The following is a 17,756-nucleotide window of genomic DNA, read 5'->3' on the forward strand; positions in this document are numbered from 1 at the left end:
TAGCCCCCAGATAGATAGCCCCCAGTTGCAACTTAGTAAAATCACATTGGTTAAAATAAAGCAAATAGAAATAATGCTGGCTAAGATAAAAAGCTGTTGTATTAAACTGAATGAAAAGGCTAGTTAGCTAGCTCATTTAAAATCTAATTATAAGTTCGTAGCCAAAGTCTTAAAATTGGTAAGTTCAAGATTTGTATGTGGCTAAAAAACGTAACAACATATTTACCTTAACATGTAAAAACATATAAGAACAAAAATAAACAGCTTTCAGATGACAAAAACAGACTTACCAACTTCACTTCAAAGCCACAGCTTTCAAAATGGCCGTATAACCATTTTGAACACACAGAATACGGCTATTATTAAAAAGACTAGTCGTTGCCCGTGAAAAAATCCACGGGTTTGCCCGTCCTTTATATTTACCTGTCGCAACAAAGTGGATAAAAATATATCGCATTTGATATTCCTGTTTCCGCAACATGATTTTCTAACTCAGCGGGGGGTCCGCGCAGAGACAGACAGACGACGGCTATTATTATAGAGACTAACTGGGAGATCTGGCTTTTTTGACGACATTAACCCAGCGTCGAACGCCAGGCTAAGCGCTAAAGTGCGGGTAAATCGAGTGAATGGCAAATCGAATAAAACACTTAACTTTACTACATTTCCTTGTCATTGCAAAAACAGTTAACCAGCATTTTGATATCTTGTTAATTAAGCTCCTTAAAACATTGTAACACCAGGCTGAGCGCTTAGTGCAGGTAAACCGTGTTGCTTATCGGTATAGGCATAATACCCTTAAAAACATTTATCACGACTTGGGTTTAAATAAAAACAAGGAATAGTCTGTTGTTAACACCAGGCTGGGCACTTAAAATTGATGAACGGTGTGTTGCACATGCGTATAAGCATAATACCTTTTTCCCAAAAAACTTTAACGCAACTTCAGTTTAAGTAAAAACGCAAGCAACAGCCTGTCGTCAGGTTGTTAAAAAAACACAAATAGAAATAATGCTGGCTAAAATCAAATCTGTCAAACTGAATAAAAATGGCTAGCGAGCTAGCTTTTTAGGATGCTCCCAAAAAATCTACGTTTGTAGTCAAAATCTTAAAATTGATAAGTTCAAAATTTTTATGTGGTTAAAAAACCTGACAATATATTTATCTTAACATGTAAAAAACAAAAATAAAAAGCTTTTAGAAGAAAAAAGTGAAGAATGTATAAGCGTGCCCTGGACATATTCCGCAAAAATCAAAAATGCAATAACTTCATTAAAAAAGCATTTTTTTAACTGATATTTCAAAAAAAAATTATTAACTATACTTTTCAGAGTTTTAAAGAAGGCCGATAAGACTAGTTATCTGTCTTCTGTGACTTTCCTGGTTTACAAAGGTGATAAATTACACAGCGTTATTACATATTTTTAATCTTGTAACAATTAATTTTATTGAATTTAATACTGTAACACTTTACTACTGTATATATCTTTGTTTACGAAAAAAATATATCTTTCTATCTAAGACTTTTTGAAAAAAATTACAGATTTCGATCATATAATAAAGAAATAGGTGCAATAATGGCATCAAGGTTGACATGGTGAAAAAATATTTGAGAGAAGCTAAGCTTTTTATTATGTTTTAGGCGAAAAGTTGGTTATACCATACCACATATTTTGCTTCTAATAGGGTATTACTAACCCTATAATAACTGTTTATGAGGGCAATACCGGAGAATATTAACCGACGTCAAACGTGACAGAGGTCAATATGTCGAGACCTTAAAAATATATAACAAAGGTATTTTTCGTTTGACTTTTCAAGTACAATAAATTTATAGGCCGTCAGTTCACCCCAATCAGAACACCGATCCTAATAAGCGAGTGTAATGAGGCTTTATTGTATAATAGAAGCTACATATATTGTATGTGCAACATTTTTCCTGGCAGGTAATCAACTTGCCACAGAGCAAGCGGCATATCCCAAAAACACACATAAAGACGTTATACAAATGGTATTGGCTCGCAGTCATTCTTAACTGAGAAGGTTCACCCAGATCGAAACACTGATACCCAAGCTACTCTAATCAGGATACACGAAGTATTGTAAACATTGCTACCTTGACTTGGATCATTGACATATTGTCTTGCAGTGAACAGAAGTCAATTAACGGTTCTCAGAGCCTGAAAAGGAGACGACTTAAATAAAAATATGATAACGACATCCTATTTCTTATCACATTTCCGTGATATACTGCCGACTGTTACTACCCTACTACCGCATTTCACATTACATGTAAAAGTCATTGAAAAACAGAGTTATGGCGACATACCCGCAGAAGCATAGTTCAACAGTAAGTAACATGACACAACAAAACTACCTGCAGCTACAAGATAAGATAAAAACTATAAAATTGTTGATAGTGGCAAAAAATTCGTAATTGGAAAGTTATTTAAACACCTATAATAACAAAATAAAAAATGGAGCCCTTGTTTTCTCGTTTGGCGGCCTAATTTCTCCGTAAATTTTACTGTGATACCACGCTTTGGGGAGGCAAAGCATCAGCCATAAGAAAGTGAGCCGTGATTTTTGTTTCATGGACTCACATAGTCCCTCACACAAGCGTATTATAATAAAGGAATTCTTTATGGTGACAAAAAACTACGTAATTAGAAAGTTACTATGCCACATTGTTTTACTTTGATGGACAAATTCAAGTTTGAGAGTCTTCAAATCAAAGGACATAATATGATTCGGGTAATTTTCTCTTTTATTTGTTTTTGTTTGGGGAAAATATAATGGTAGATGAGCTAGGTAACTAATGGCAACTAATGACAAATGCTGGCTTGTACTGTCAGTAATCTGTTTTTTTCTCTGTCCTTAGCATCAAAGATTATTTATGAACTAAGATATTTAAATTTCTCCTTCATATGGCAGTGGTAACAAAGGCGCACCCTCGTCCCCAGAGTTTTTTGACTTCTTAATATGAAAGATTTTTCCTCATATCAAAAAGACAAAAAAACCTGGGACGAGGGTGAACAAAGGCGTTCATCACAATGTGGTAATCACAATGAAGAGATGAAGATCAGTTAAGCTCTTCTTCTTTTCCAAATAATATTTATTACAAATACTTTAATGCTTCAGAATTTTTTTCGACCAAGCTTTCGAATAGCCAGGAGACCCAGAGCATAATTTTTCTTACCAACAGAAAACCAGAACAGTTATGATGGGAAAGATTACGCTGTATCTCAAACGCTTTTTCTGCGGTCAGATTTTTGATTGGATAATTCTATTGTTCTCTGCTTACGTAGTCAATATTAGGAAGTCGCTTGTTTTGAGCGTTAATGGCCTCACTTACCTGAACAAATATAGTATTATTTAGAAGGGTAAGATGTGACCACGTCGACATTATGCTCATTGATTGATTGTAGTTCGGGGGTTTGGTATAAGGTGATTTGAATTTAAAGGATTTTCTCCGACATTTGTTTGCGTCTAAGCTTTCGTTTAAGAGAAAATGAATTTTATATCCTCGAAGAAAGCTTAATTAACTTAATTAGCTTAATGGACAACTTTCAACAGCACAAGACTAACTAATGACCATCATGAATATGTCTGAAAGTTTCAGTGAAACAAAAACATAATTAGCTTCGTGTAGTCTAGACATAATTTTGCATCTTAGCAATGCACTATGACCTGGTTTCTACAAATCATTAAATCGAAAAAAGTTACACGTTTTCCTATTATTTGCTATAAAGAAATTTCGATACTAAAGCTTTTTAAAATTTTTTTTATTAAATTTTTTATTATATTCGATCATGAAGAGAATAGTAAATAGATATTTATTATTTTTTTTCAATTTTTACATATTGCCGTTTTCCGGCATTTCGGTCTGTAGCATCTTCCGTTGTCTTATTTATTCATTGCTGTCAAAGACACTTGATCACTGGTTTTGTGTTTATTGATTCGTATGTCTTTACTAGACAAGATGCTTATTAATATTTTTTTTACCATAGAATAATATTGTCTGCCGATTCTACGATAACGGTCTAAACACATTAGAAGCGAATACCTCTAGCATTCCAGATGCTAAGTCGATCTATACATGTCTAGATATCAAACACAAAAACATAAATATTTTACTTCAAATAAAATTTAAACTGGCAGTCACCCTTTTTTTAAAACTCGTCCCCATTTGTATAAATGTTGAATCAAATTATGGACCTTAACACGTACGGAAATAATTTTGAGTTATTATCTAAATTGATGAGTCAGCAGAAATGTCCAATCACAAATGTATTATAAACAAGGCTTTTCCGAGCTCCAACTTTTTACAAGTTAATGATTTTTCACCAGTTTTAGTTTTTAAATTAACTTCGGGTTAACCAAGTTGAAAGGGTATCTGGAATATTTTTGTTCATTTGTATTTTTAAAACAATATGCTTTTGTATATTTTAAAAGATTCTTAGGCAACCTCCTCTGCTGCATAAAAAGCTGTTAAAAGAATAAAATTCATAGTAAATATATTTCCGCACACGGTATCATAGATACACGATTTTCCAAAACATGTCGAAAAATTTTAAAGTAAAAGGAAAATGCTATCAAAAGTTGGAGCTCGCGCAGTGCAGTGCTTGTTGTAAAATTCAATGTTATGCGCCATCTTTGTTGTTATTAACGTTTTTCTTTAATCATGACGTCACTTCATTTTGCATAATTTTATAAGCGCGTAGCACTGGAACTATATTTGGCAAAATAATTAATTATTCTGTTAAGTTCAAAGAGGAATTGTTGAAGCCGGATCTTTTTGGTGAAAGATAATTAATATTATAGCAATAAAATCGTGATAAGAGCGGCATAACAAGTAAAAATGATATAGATGTATAGTCTATATAGTCTGAAAATAACTCCTACTATCTAATTATGTAAAAAAAAATTGAAATAAAGGGTCGCATCCACCTTAAAAGAAAACCATCAGAAATCATGAAAGAATGTTTCCTGTTTTTTATTTATTCTTTCATTTATTTTAAACGTTTAAAAGGTAGCGAAACAAGAAAAAAACATTCGCGGCATTTCTTCTTGTAATGGAAGATTTTAAGCAAAAAAACACACTTTAATAATATAGATATTATCTTGCCATGAACAAGGCAGTTTGTTCTAGGCTACGTTTCGACAGCTACAGCTGTCATCGACAGGCAATCATCGTAGTCATCTTTGACTATTTATTAGTTGAGGAGATATTTAAAGAATCGAAATCAAAATCGACATTTTATCGGATTTATCGGAAGAAATCGGATTAGTTAAGGGGGAACACCCCCTAATTTTTTTTTCTTATTAAAGTGGTTAAAGTAAAAAGTATTTATACCATAGTAAATATCAAGTAAATATTATCCAAATAAATACAAAAATGGTACCCGGTTGCTATGGCAACCGAAAAACAGCTATTTTAATAAAAAATGAACCATTTACCCTGTGAAGAATATCGCCAGAACCATTCATTGTCTGTGTTTCTAATTTTTCATGTTAATTCATAAGATTATGAAGTGTGTTTTCTATGAAATACATAGTTCAAAAAATAAGATGCTGAGCCATAAATATTGCTCAAAGCCCCTAAAATTATTTTTGCGAAAAAATATGATTTTGTACCACGAATTCAGCAAAATGAAAATTTAACACAAAAATGTAATTCATAGAAAACGCAGTACTAATGAAGATGAATCAACTCTGAAAATTTTATGACATGTTTTCCAACGGTTTTGGAGAAATCTTTCCCGGGAGTTCGAAAATCTTTATTTCGGGATAACGGCATTTTAAATTTTTAAAATGCCTTTTTTTACTTTTTTAAGTAATGATCAAGATTTTTGAGCCGCAAATGGACTCTATAGAAAACTAAAAAACTTCATAAACTACTCCTACTGTTTCCAAATCTTTGTCACATTTTCCCATTTTCTTTGCTCTCAACCGTTGTCGGCGTTTTTTATTGTTTTCGTTACTTTTTGTATTATATCTCGAAACAATCTCTTTTTGTTAAGGCTTTAACATCCTTTTAATGTATAAAAACCAGGTATAATACCTAGCTTCTCATCAATCAAAACACTAGCTTTTCTGCCTATAATAAAGTTTGCAACGGCTCATAAACAACAAATCGTATTTGCGTCAGCAACACGTATGTCGTCTTCGGTACACGTTTCAATATCATCACGTTGAAACTTTCATTCCGATTCTGAGTTTTTTCATGGACACATGTTTTAAAGCTATTTTCAGTTGTAAGTTCTACAAATATTCAGTAGTTGTGATGGGAGTATCATTTTAAGTTCCATTATTTACAATTTGTATTTAAGGCCATATAAAGTGTTGCTAAGGGCGTTGCTAGGGATATCAGGATAAGATAGTATTCAAAAAAGGGCCTAAAAATGCAATTTCTACATCTCAGAGTAAGAGAATAATAGCATCATCTTTACTACGATGTTTAAAGTACAAAAACGACCAAAATATATTTTTTGTTTTTTTTGTGAAATAAGGTGGATAAAATTACGCTGGGTCTGGAACGATTTTTCTGCGGTCAGAAACTGGCCGCGCATTTTGATTGGGCCATTTTATTGTTCTTTGCTCACGTGGTTTCACTCGCCCCAAGAAACATTATTAAACGATAAAGTGTACGATAGAGTAAGATGTGGGCAGGCTTGGTAAACAATTCACAGATAAATTAAATTGGCCTCCGAAGCGATTAGTCACATTGAGCAATTTAAACTCGGGGTTTCCTCTGAGTTGTTTTTGTTAACGGGTACGATTTTGCTTAACAATATAACGTGTACAATGAAAACTGAGTATTTAAAGTTTCGAAACGTCTTCCGTCTTCTGTTAAGGATACTGTAAGGGTATAGACACATATTCAGTATATTCATTGATTTCCGCCAGCGAAGGCGGAATCTTTAAAATCGCCTGAGGAGATAGAGAGATAGATAGGTAGAGACAGCGCAGCTAGGCTGGACGCCAGAAACATATTCAGGCTAAAGATTTTTTTCTGAGTACGAGGCTAAAATGTGTTTTAAGTCAATAAGAATCCTAACAGTGCAACAGTTTGTTTTATTATCCAATGAACAATACTTTATTTTAAAGTTTATATGCTATCGAAAGTTAAAGATCGTGCAGTGTGTAGCATAATGAAGATCGTCTTATAATGCGCCATCTTTGATTTTACGTCATTTCTTTCTGTACAATTTTGCAAGCACGTAGACTAAAGCTATATTCAGCAGAACTAATTAATTATTCATGAATTTTATTTTTTATTTATTGAGTTGTATTTTAACATTGCAGGTTAGTTACAATAATAATTAAGAATTACGATGGCCCCTATGGCTCACTTCTCTTCTCAATAAAAACACTTCTCTTCTTAGTCAAAACACTTCTCTTCTGTATAACAACACTTCTCTTCTGTATAAAAACACTTCTCTTCTGTATAAAAAACCTCTCTACTTTGATACCCAAAGTTCTCTTCCGTTCGAAACACTTCTCTTCCAAGTGCGAAACACTTCTCTTCCATAAGCTCGAAAATTTCCCAGACTGATCTGGTCCTTAATATATGAATTTATCCAGATCTTGTTTATGAATAAATGACACACCCCGGGCTCTGCGCATAGGAAATTTTGTACCCAGTAAAGTTTGCATAAATTCTTACGGGGCAAAATTAGATTTTTCGCGGGAAAAGCTTATACAGTCCCAGAAGCGTAATACGAGATTTTTTTATCTAGTTTCCACTAACTTTGAACTTTTATAATTGCGATTCGGCGAAACTAGAACGTTTTGCGGCTTACAATTGACCCTACTTTATCCGGGAATAAACATTGATTGTGATGTCTGTTAGGAACAGAACTCGTGGTTTACAAAAACCAAGATATATATTTCTAAAATCCAAGCATTTTACATTGTTACTGGTGTTGTATTATATATATCTTTTGACTGCACAAATCAAGGCGATATAATAATCAATAGCTTCATGAGCTGTATATGGCTGAAGTTTGGAGAAACCCTCCACTAGAAGAACTGTTTCCGCAAATTCAATAAATTCAGGCTCATTATCGTGATCTGGTACATATAGTTCGCTAAACTCTTCTAGCTCATTAAGATCTAAAGTTTTTTTAAAAGACTCGCAACCATATAATTCTGGAACAAAGTACAATGTATCAGGCCTTCCACGGGGAGCAGTAGCACCTTTGCTTGGTGCTAACAGATGTTGATTCCAACGAATCACAAATTCATTAAGGTTCTTTCTGATCAAATCCATAAAGCAGTAGCGTACACATTCAGCAATGAGTGCATCACCAGCATCTAAAAATCCTAAGTCTGCAAGTTCTCTAAAAAATAACCTCCACCAACTTGGTCTGTCTTTTGAAAGTTGTGACCAAAAAGATTCGATTCTTTGATTAGCTGTTGATGTACCAACAATAAAACTGCCAGTGCCAGCAAATTCGTCTTATGCTGAGATCTTAATGCAATCTCAACAGCTTCCAAAATACAGTTTTCAGTACCATCATCAGACCTTCTTCTTGTTGAAAAATATGTCACATGGCGAGGGGACTGGTCCCGTGTAATAAACCTCACAAAAGGTTAAAACTACGGACCAATGATGTAAAATTGCGGACCAGATTTTAGAATTCAAGTTGTAAAGAGCCACATGCAGAGAAGTGTTAAGTGCAGAAGAGAAGTGTCAAAATACTGAAGAGAAGTGTCAAAATACAGAAGAGAAGTGTTTCGTTATATAGAAGAGAAGTGATCTTGATTTGGAAGAGAAGTGAGCCATAGGGGCCATCGTAAAGAATACTCAATGATTTGTTTACCCCATAATTCTCAGTTTTTAAGATCAACTTTAAATTTTAAAATCTTTTAGGCTAATTGCGGAAATCTTCAAGCCCCATGGACTTCTTGTTATTTCTCAAAAATTTTGTTTTTTTCTTTAGAATTATTTATTAAGTATAAAAGCAAATTAAATTGTCTATAGGATAATATAATTATGAATTATATTTTTTTTTCCAAGTAGCCATAAATCCACATCTTTGTCCGAAACTCCCTTCCGTTTTATTTTTATTTTTATTTTTGCGTCATATTTATTAAATGAACACAATATAGATTTGATTAGATTTGGTTGTCATATATATCAGAATTAATTGTCTTTATGTAAGTAAGCAAATAAGCTATTTCGATTTCGGCCAGAAACAAGGGACAACACGAGAAACTATATTTGGTAAAAATTCCTATGTTGCTAACTTTAAAAAGGTAATTAAGACCTCAAAGAAGTCATCGTCTTAAACTGGCTTTTTTTTCTTGTATGTGTCTATGCAAAATTAAGGAGAATATAGATAGCTATCTAGTGCATAACAATTTCCAGTTTATTTTATCAGAAACCTTGATTTGATAGCAAGGTGAGTGTTTATATCGAATAAGTTATGGATAGCCAATACATCTAGGAACGTTTTCGTCATTTTCAGTTATAATTGGATGACCAAAGTAATTTTTAAGATCATTCTAGAAGTTGTTTTTGTCTTAAGTACTCCTTGTTCATCGCCATTAGCTCGGCTTCCGTGCATGTCAAAAATCAAAACCTCCTTTTGTAGCCCCTTAATAGAAACCAAGCTTAAAATAAGAGTCTTGTTTATTGCACTTCTGTAGTTACGGTTTCATTGGAAGGACCTATTGTTTCAGTGCATTGTGTTATCATATTGAATCCAATAAATAATTTCGATCAACACAACAGGTCATGTAATGCGTTCATAAAGGCAATCTGCACTTTTGTTAAATCTTTCGATTAAAATTAGTAGCAACGTATCAAGGTAGCTACTTGATGTGTAATGATTGGTTTATTTTAATTTCATTTTAAAGTAATATGACGAGCCAAATTGATGTGTTGTGAGTCCGTAGTGAAAAAAATAACAAGTTAACGAACGTTGAATGGAAAAGATATAATAAAAATAGAGGTGATTTTTTTAATTTTATATTATATAAGATTTTTAGTAAACTGTTAGAATTGTATTGAGGACAGGGAAATCGTTTCTTTAACAGTTATCGACAAATGAATATTTCTTCTTGACGTGACGCTTGATTACGTTGTGCGAGATTTAAAATTATTCTTTATTTTGTAACAGTGCATACCGTATGTTTCATAGATTATCTCTAATAGTGCCGTAACCACAACTTGCAAATATGAATTTTGCTTTATATAGTGGCTACCTGAGCCGGCCCCAATGGTGGCCGCCGAGTGGGAAATTTTCAAGTTTTACATCTCTAGATTGGCGGAAAATGCCCTTTCAGATGTCAACGATCTCATGGTTAAATGTTAAAATCACGATGGATGTTTCGATATTGTAGTAATTTGAAAAAGCTGCATTGTTTAATTGGCATCAAAATATAGATAAAAATTTCCATCAGAAACCAAAAGGTAGAAAGAGATTTATATACACGACTACAATAATATAAAAAATGATAAGAACACTAGAAATTTTTGGGGTGCTGCTGACTTTAGAATATTTACATCGCATTTGGACTTTTTATTTTAAAAATTCCAAATGTGATGTGCTGTGTGCCCCCTCAAAACACATTCAGTGATTTTTATAATAATAATCTATGGTAAGGATCCGAATATTCCTGAACAATTTTCTCTCTTTTTAATAATTTTGTTTACTACTTCATATTATCAGTGTATGATTTGCGAGTATGTAACACCATTAGATTAGTCATCTGTGTATCAGTTATGGTAGCTCGACGGTAAGTTTTAATGCGGTTCAAAGCTAAAAAACATTGTTCGCTAACAGCATTTGTAACAGGCATAACTAACATCAGTTTTCCCACTTTTATAACTAAAACAAAAGTAGTTTTCTTGGGTTATCTAACTTTTGGAGAAATGACACTAAATCTGTCTCTCTTTCTCTCTTTCTCTCTTTCTCTCTCTCTCTCTCTGTTTTTCTTTTTTTTTTATCAGGAAAATTATTTGGGGGGGGGGGGGGGGGGGGGGGTCGACTGTGCCCTCTGCCCCCCCACGTTCCCCGGCGTGCTGACATTTTCGCGGGAGTAAAACACAAACTATATCAATATAGGTCCAAGACCCTTTTTTTAATTTATCACTCCATTAGTTTTTTTGTGTCCAAGACCCTTTTAGAATTAAATAGTTCGCGTAAAGTTACTAAATATGGCAACAGAAAACTAATGTAATAATTTAATTTACATTTAAATACACTATGAATCATTCGATAAATTATTCCTAATCCGTTGGGTTTGTGACGTGTCGAAGCATCGTTCATTCTTACTCAATTTGCAGCGTGATAATTCTGTACAAGTTGCTAAATTTGCAGCCTTAGCGAAGATCAAAGAATACCGACATCCGATAGTCATCCGGCTCGAAATTTAGCAACTTGTACAGAATTACCCCGCTGTCTAGTTTCACTTTTGAAGTACAGTATTGTGGAGATTATACAGTACAATATTGTGGAGATTATAGGTTGGAAGACTTAAAATAAGCGGCAAAAGTAAACAATAGGAAGTAACAAATAGTAAAAAATTTTGGAAAATTTCCCAAAAGCTAGCAATAAAAATATAGTATTTGAAGATCATGCTATTTTTTACATTCTTTAGGAGGAAAAAAAAAACAAGTGTTGGCCTTGTTCAGTATTTTCAATCACAGACAAATTTTTTGAATTAATATAAGAGACTTTGCTAGCTATAACTAACTGTGCAACTTTTGACTGTATTAACTACCTTGAGGCTTGTGTAAGCCATTTAGTTTATTCTACTTTCGACAACATCTCTCTTAATACTTACTTGAAAAGTATCTACTTGAAGAGTAACGTAATGCATTTAGGCTGAATAAATGGAAGATTGAGGGAATTAAAGTTTCTAATTAACATGCAAAAAGATTGGATCTTTTGGGAACAGAGTGAGTACATTTTCTGATGTCTTTACCCGATTATTTACCTTTCATGCGTCTGAAAGCTGGAATATTTGACGTCACTACGCACGTGGCTTTGCTTGCCCAAAAATGGTGCAATGACCCAGGACGATGTCTTCAGTATAGCCTGGATTATTTCGTTATTATTGTATAAATACTAAGCCCTGTTTTGATGATTTGTAAACCAATCAAATCATCGGATTATTTCGCACTAACCAGTTTTTTTGTATTAGACAAGTAATTCACAGTACAACATGACAACCGGTTAGTTTAGTAAAAATTATAAAGGAAATATTTGTAATCGTTTTGTCGTTGATGGTGACAATTAGAACAATGCCTATCTCGTGAAAAACAATGACTTCATATCCTGGAGATTTGTGACAACTCAGTTTCGCTTTCTCAAACCTTAGGTTGTGTTGTTTTGTTATGCGTTAGTGGTGAAAAGTTCGGTTTATGAAGCTGTGATATATCCAGTGAATGTGAAGACACGCAAACGGGAGATTCAGTGAAAGATGCTGCATTTTGGTCTATGCCACAGCTGTCATCGATGAGCAATAATCAAAATCATTTTTTGCTATTTATTTGAATTGAATTAGAGTATCAGAATCAACCAATCAGATGACAACAATTTAAGTAATTACATTGGGTAAAAGTTCTTTCTTGTACTCGCAAGGGACGAAAAGATTTGTCCGAGGTGGAGAAAATTCTCATGAAATTGAAATTTTTTAGACTTCATGCTCAATTGCTCAAAAGAAATATTATAATTAGATAAAGTAAAAAATTGTATTTATCTCTTTGATTGATAGATTTTATTTCCTCGTTTTAACATAGCCGTTTCAAGGTAAAAATAAATCTTTTCATCTGCCCGCTTTAGGCGCTAAATATGGTAGTACATTTCAAAACATCTACAGCCGATTCAATTTCTGATTTTAAAGGCTTTTCCACAACAGGATCAGAAGTTTCTTGCATTTAAAACCTCGTAATCGCTCACTTCCTATTCTATCATTTTCCTGCGTATTCCTGAACTCTTCATCAATATCAGCTTCAAAATCTCGGGTGCAGTTACAATAACGTCATCGTCTAGACTCACTTATGTAGTGTTGACATCATCTGGTACCATTGAAGAATCAGCATTGATCCAAGGGATTTTTAAATAGTTTATATGAATTAGCGATAGCAGCTTGGTTAGAACAAGAGTTATTTCGACCTTTATAAAACAGTTAGCGATGGTTATGAATTTTTTTGGCTACGACTTGCCAAGAATTAATCAGTATCTTCATGGCTTTTTAATTTGAAATCTTTGGACAAAGCTCTTTTTCTCTCTAAGGCTGCCTGTGACACGTTGGTTCTTTTGCTGGAGTATTGACGTTGCAGTGGTGGTAAAAACCAAATTTAAAAGTTGATTAAATTTGCCATCGATTAGCGCAATTTAGCAGTCATCTTGACAATCGTACAAGACAAGGCCTACTGTTTCCTTGTTGGTATCCATATTTTAAATTTCAAATGATTTGGGTGCATTTAAGCTATCATTTTTAATTCCCTATTTTTTTAGTGCTATTTACTGTGTAGATAAAACCTGAGACACAAAATGTTTGAGAAAGAAAAAGAAAAAGTCGCTAAAGTCCAGGAGATAGTCGAGTCAGAGAGAGTCCATTGTAGATTTTTTATGGATTGATAATCTTTTCTTTTTCTAAAATTTCGCTTTCTGTGGCGTTTGTCTCGAACTATTGTACTATTTCTAAATATCCGCTTTCTAAAGTGCGAACCATATTTCTGGAAGTTAATAGGAAATCTTATTGATACGAGTATTTCTGTCTATTTCCGGCTTCTTTCTTTCGCATTTCTTGCTGTACGACCGGATTTTCGGACTATGGCCTCTTTATTGTCCCAGTCAATAATACGATTATTCTACCAGCTATGGTCCGCAATCTTATTTATGTCTGTATCAGCGTTGTAGACGGCTCTTTTGTGCTGGTGTACAAGTTGATTGTACAACCTTTCGTTTCACCGACATAAACAGTATCACAATCCTTGCATAGATTTCGGTCTTTCGCTCAAAGCACTGGCGCAGCAAGAGTATTTAATAAAAAAACCCAGGTTTTGACCACATTTCCCTATACATTTTAGGCTTGACTTATCGAGTAATTCTAACGAGTAACTAGCTGTTCCAGTTACTGGAATTTTAAGATATCATGATTTTACTGTACTTCAAATGTATATTTAGGTTGTACGATCGTTGTTTGGCAAAGAAAATATGAGTCACTCTTTCAAATTGCCACATCCAAAGGAGTTATTTGGGTATAAAGGCTGTGCCTTTGTTATCGCTTCGATTCAACTCGTGTTGATATGTTGTTACGTAAGATATTTTTCCGACGGGAGGCAGCATATGACGTCATTAAGAACGCCCTTAATGTTTTTTATCAACTATAAAGAGGTGATACTGAAACAGAACTCTTCGACAAGTTTGACAGAAATTCCTTATATAAGAAACAATTCTTATTTAGCAAATTTCCAAATCAAACCAAAAGGAAATAAAAAGAACGTGAATGTATTACTTATTGTATCAACTGGACCAAGAAGATACGATAGAAGAGCCACAATACGTAAAACATGGTGGCAGCAATGCAAATCTACAGGAAAGGTAAGGATAACACATTTTCATATTATGCCTTTAGCAGGCAAAGTCGCTTTAAGTAGGGAGGAATGGGGATGTCTTTACCCGAAGGTGCTACAAAGGTTTGTTCCGCAGAATTACTAATTCTACAAAACGTACTGTTTAGATCATCTGTAAACGACGCAATTTTGTAAAATTACCGGGAAGGGAAATTGCCCACTTAATCGCATCACCCACCCTCCGATTGGGATAACTACTCTACATCAATAAATAGTAAGTAAATAAGGAAGGAATAACGGGTAGTTTTTTAATGTTCTTGGGGATTCCATCCTAATGATTGGCTTCTTCTCCCCTCCGACTGCAACTATGTTACATTACCGTACAACATAAATATAGCATTGTTCTAACTTGCTTGTCTGCCACACAAACCAGTTAGAGGTCTTTAGATGGCACCAAATGAACTCACAATACTATATTTAAAGTGCACTGGAGTGGAGACTCGAACATGAAAACTTATGATTGCATGCTGAACGCGCGATAATTATACCATCTACGGTAATGAAAGCATTTCAAAAAGTTGATTATTTAATTGTTACGTTAATTGAACAGCTGCGTTTGCTTCGAATAAATTGTAAAGGACGGTTCCGGTATACGTATAAGTATGTTTTCTTGCCTTTAGGTGGTACCGGAATGTATATTTATGACAGATAAACTTGCTGAAAATCAAGAATTCTATAATATTATCAAAAACGAATCTCGTACATACCATGATATGCATTTTCAAAACTTGTCTGGTGGTGTAGAGTTTGGTAAAAGATTTTTATATCATATGGTGTACGCAGTAACGAATTATCATTTCGATTATTTTTTAAGAATGGACGACGATTACTTTTTCTGCATGGAAAAGTTTCTTCACGAAATTCCAGTCCCAATGGAAAAATATTTTCACTGGGGGTGGGTACATAATGTTCCTAATATAACACGTCCAGAAGAAAGCATGATTTTATTTTCAAGGGATGTTATAGAATTATTTTTATCACAAGACCCTAACAAAATGTTATGTCATCCATTGGCAGATCAGATGGTAGCTGCATGGTCGAACCATTTAAGCATGACGTATTTATTTAGGCATGATTCCAGATTACATCATCATCCCCCGGTACGTGATTTACCACATATTAAGAATAGTAGGAATATTTGCGGTAGATTCATTGGTGTTCATGGTGCTTATCCCAATGAAATGAAAACTTTGTGGCATAACAGAGGCAAACAGAGTATTTATACGACCTTGAAATACAATTCTCATATTGTGACTATCCAAAGACCATTCAGATGGCAACTGTTCGATCATACTTGGCAGTATGAACCAAAACCATGTGTTTCAAACCCTTCTTGGAATACTTCAAAGCTGTTTGTAACGAAAGGCTTCTATTCAGGTAGGCAAAGTGAGAGCAAAGAACATCATTGAAAAATGTTACACACAAATGGACGCTAGAATTATTAAAAGCTAAGTGATCATATTCTTCTTCTTCATAGATAACAACTGCAAAAGTAAAATATTCAATCTGAAATATAAACATAAAAAGCAAAAGTTAAAAGTGTTATAAAAAAAATGCGGTTAAAATTTTGGTCAAGAGAAAATGTTGTTCTTTGATAATTTCAATATAATGTTTTTTAATTTACGGAAAGGGCCAGTTTTAAAAGGAGTATGGCTAATGTATTTTTATATAGTATGTAGAGCTGTATATATGATTGACTTATTGATCACTTGTGTATTTTATTATCCAACTAGTAATTTAAACCCGTAGAAGAATCCCCTTAAATTAGTGTCGTTCTTCTCACAAAAAGGTTTGTTGATAATTTGTTTTGAATAAATTGTTTTGAATGAAATCCCATGGAGGAATCCACTCCAAAACCTTTTAAAATGTATTTTATGCTTTTCTTATCACAAAATGATTTGTTGTCAATTTCATTTAAAAGACACAAACAAAGCTTTCGAACGAAATGGACAACAATAATAACAACGGTAATTACCTGTGACTTTACCTGTGCAATAATTTATAACAAAGCACACGTCACGGTAAATTTAAATTAACAAGCAATGAAATTCCTTACTATTGAAATCACTTTATTTTATCACATGATTTGCTTTAGCCAATTAAGATCGTGAACAAAACGGTTCTTTTTACGTCTTTCCAACAATAAATTAGAACAGACAACAACAGTATTGGAGTAATGTGGTACATCACATGACATATTTTATAAAACATATTTCATATTTATCGCAAATCTTTGTACTTGACATCTGCCGACTTGTGACCAGCAACTGGATTAAAAACTTTCTCAGTATCTTTTGTGCGTGTTTTCCAAGAAAGAAAACCGTGAAGCTGGTCACTTACAGTTGTGAATGTCCGTCTGTTCTTCTCCACACTAACTTTTTGTTGTTTATTCGCGCCGTTACGTACGTAAAACGGAAATTAAAATAATTAGATATTAATTATATTAATTAATTAATTAGATATTAATGACAGTGTTAAATTTTGCGATGCTATCCATGAGACCAAAGACCGAGGCTTGCCCGTAAAAACGACACGTGCATTTACACTATTCTGACGCGCATGCATTTAACTTGAAAAGTCGGGTTATGTTGTAGTGCAAAATCCGAAAAGAAACTTCGTTTCCGAATTATCGCAGAAACAGCGCTTATAAAATACAGAGCATTTTTATAGGGGATATATTATAGACGTATTTGAAAAAAATTGTAAAAAATTCATTCACTTTGCCTGCCACAGACAGAGGGATGCACTTTTCGGATTATTATACAGAATGAAATTGTACCGGACAGAGTATTAAAAATTTAAATGATTTTTCACTAGAATTTACATTGACGGAATCCACTTTAGGTAACATTGCTCTTAATATATGTATCTTGTTATTTTCTTCAGTGTTAATAAAAAAAAACAACGAAGAAAGTGGTGTCAAAACATTTCACTTTTTTATGAACCAGGTTTTCCCGTCCTTTTTAAACAGCATAGCGTGCGTCTCGCTACCTTCGGTATCATTTTGCGTGAGAGACGGACAGACGTATACTGGTATTATAGTATAGACTAGTCGTTAACCCGTGGAAAAATCCACGGGGTCGCACGTCCTTTATATATCGCATATTTCGTGATTCCGTAGCCCAACATTTTTCTCGCGCACAAATAGACAGACGGA

General features: G+C 33.7%; 1 protein-coding gene across 2 annotated transcripts; it reads left to right on the forward strand.

Moving 5' to 3' along the window:
- Positions 1-9,783: 9,783 nt before the first annotated feature.
- On the forward strand, positions 9,784-16,641 carry LOC130633660 (uncharacterized). Of its 2 annotated transcripts, XM_057444569.1 has the most exons (3): positions 9,784-9,962; positions 14,151-14,567; positions 15,220-16,641. In XM_057444569.1, the coding sequence occupies exons 2-3, from the start codon at positions 14,181-14,183 to the stop codon at positions 16,006-16,008; spliced, it is 1,176 nt and encodes a 391-aa protein (XP_057300552.1). In that variant the 5' UTR covers positions 9,784-9,962; positions 14,151-14,180; the 3' UTR covers positions 16,009-16,641. The 2 variants fall into 2 exon arrangements, with proteins under 2 accessions (XP_057300552.1, XP_057300561.1); XM_057444578.1 differs by lacking the exon at positions 9,784-9,962 and having other exon boundaries at positions 13,994-14,567.
- Positions 16,642-17,756: the final 1,115 nt, after the last annotated feature.

Source organism: Hydractinia symbiolongicarpus, chromosome 1 (assembly GCF_029227915.1).
Source record: "Hydractinia symbiolongicarpus strain clone_291-10 chromosome 1, HSymV2.1, whole genome shotgun sequence".
Lineage (NCBI taxonomy): Eukaryota > Metazoa > Cnidaria > Hydrozoa > Anthoathecata > Hydractiniidae > Hydractinia > Hydractinia symbiolongicarpus.

What these genes read in the sequence shown, in the direction of transcription:
- LOC130633660 (XM_057444569.1), top strand. Translation starts at nt 14,181, where the DNA reads ATGAGTCACTCTTTCAAATTGCCACATCCAAAGGAGTTATTTGGGTAT. An exon ending in AATGCAAATCTACAGGAAAG is followed by an intron (nt 14,568 to 15,219) that starts GTAAGGATAACA and finishes TCTTGCCTTTAG; the next exon opens with GTGGTACCGGAATGTATATT.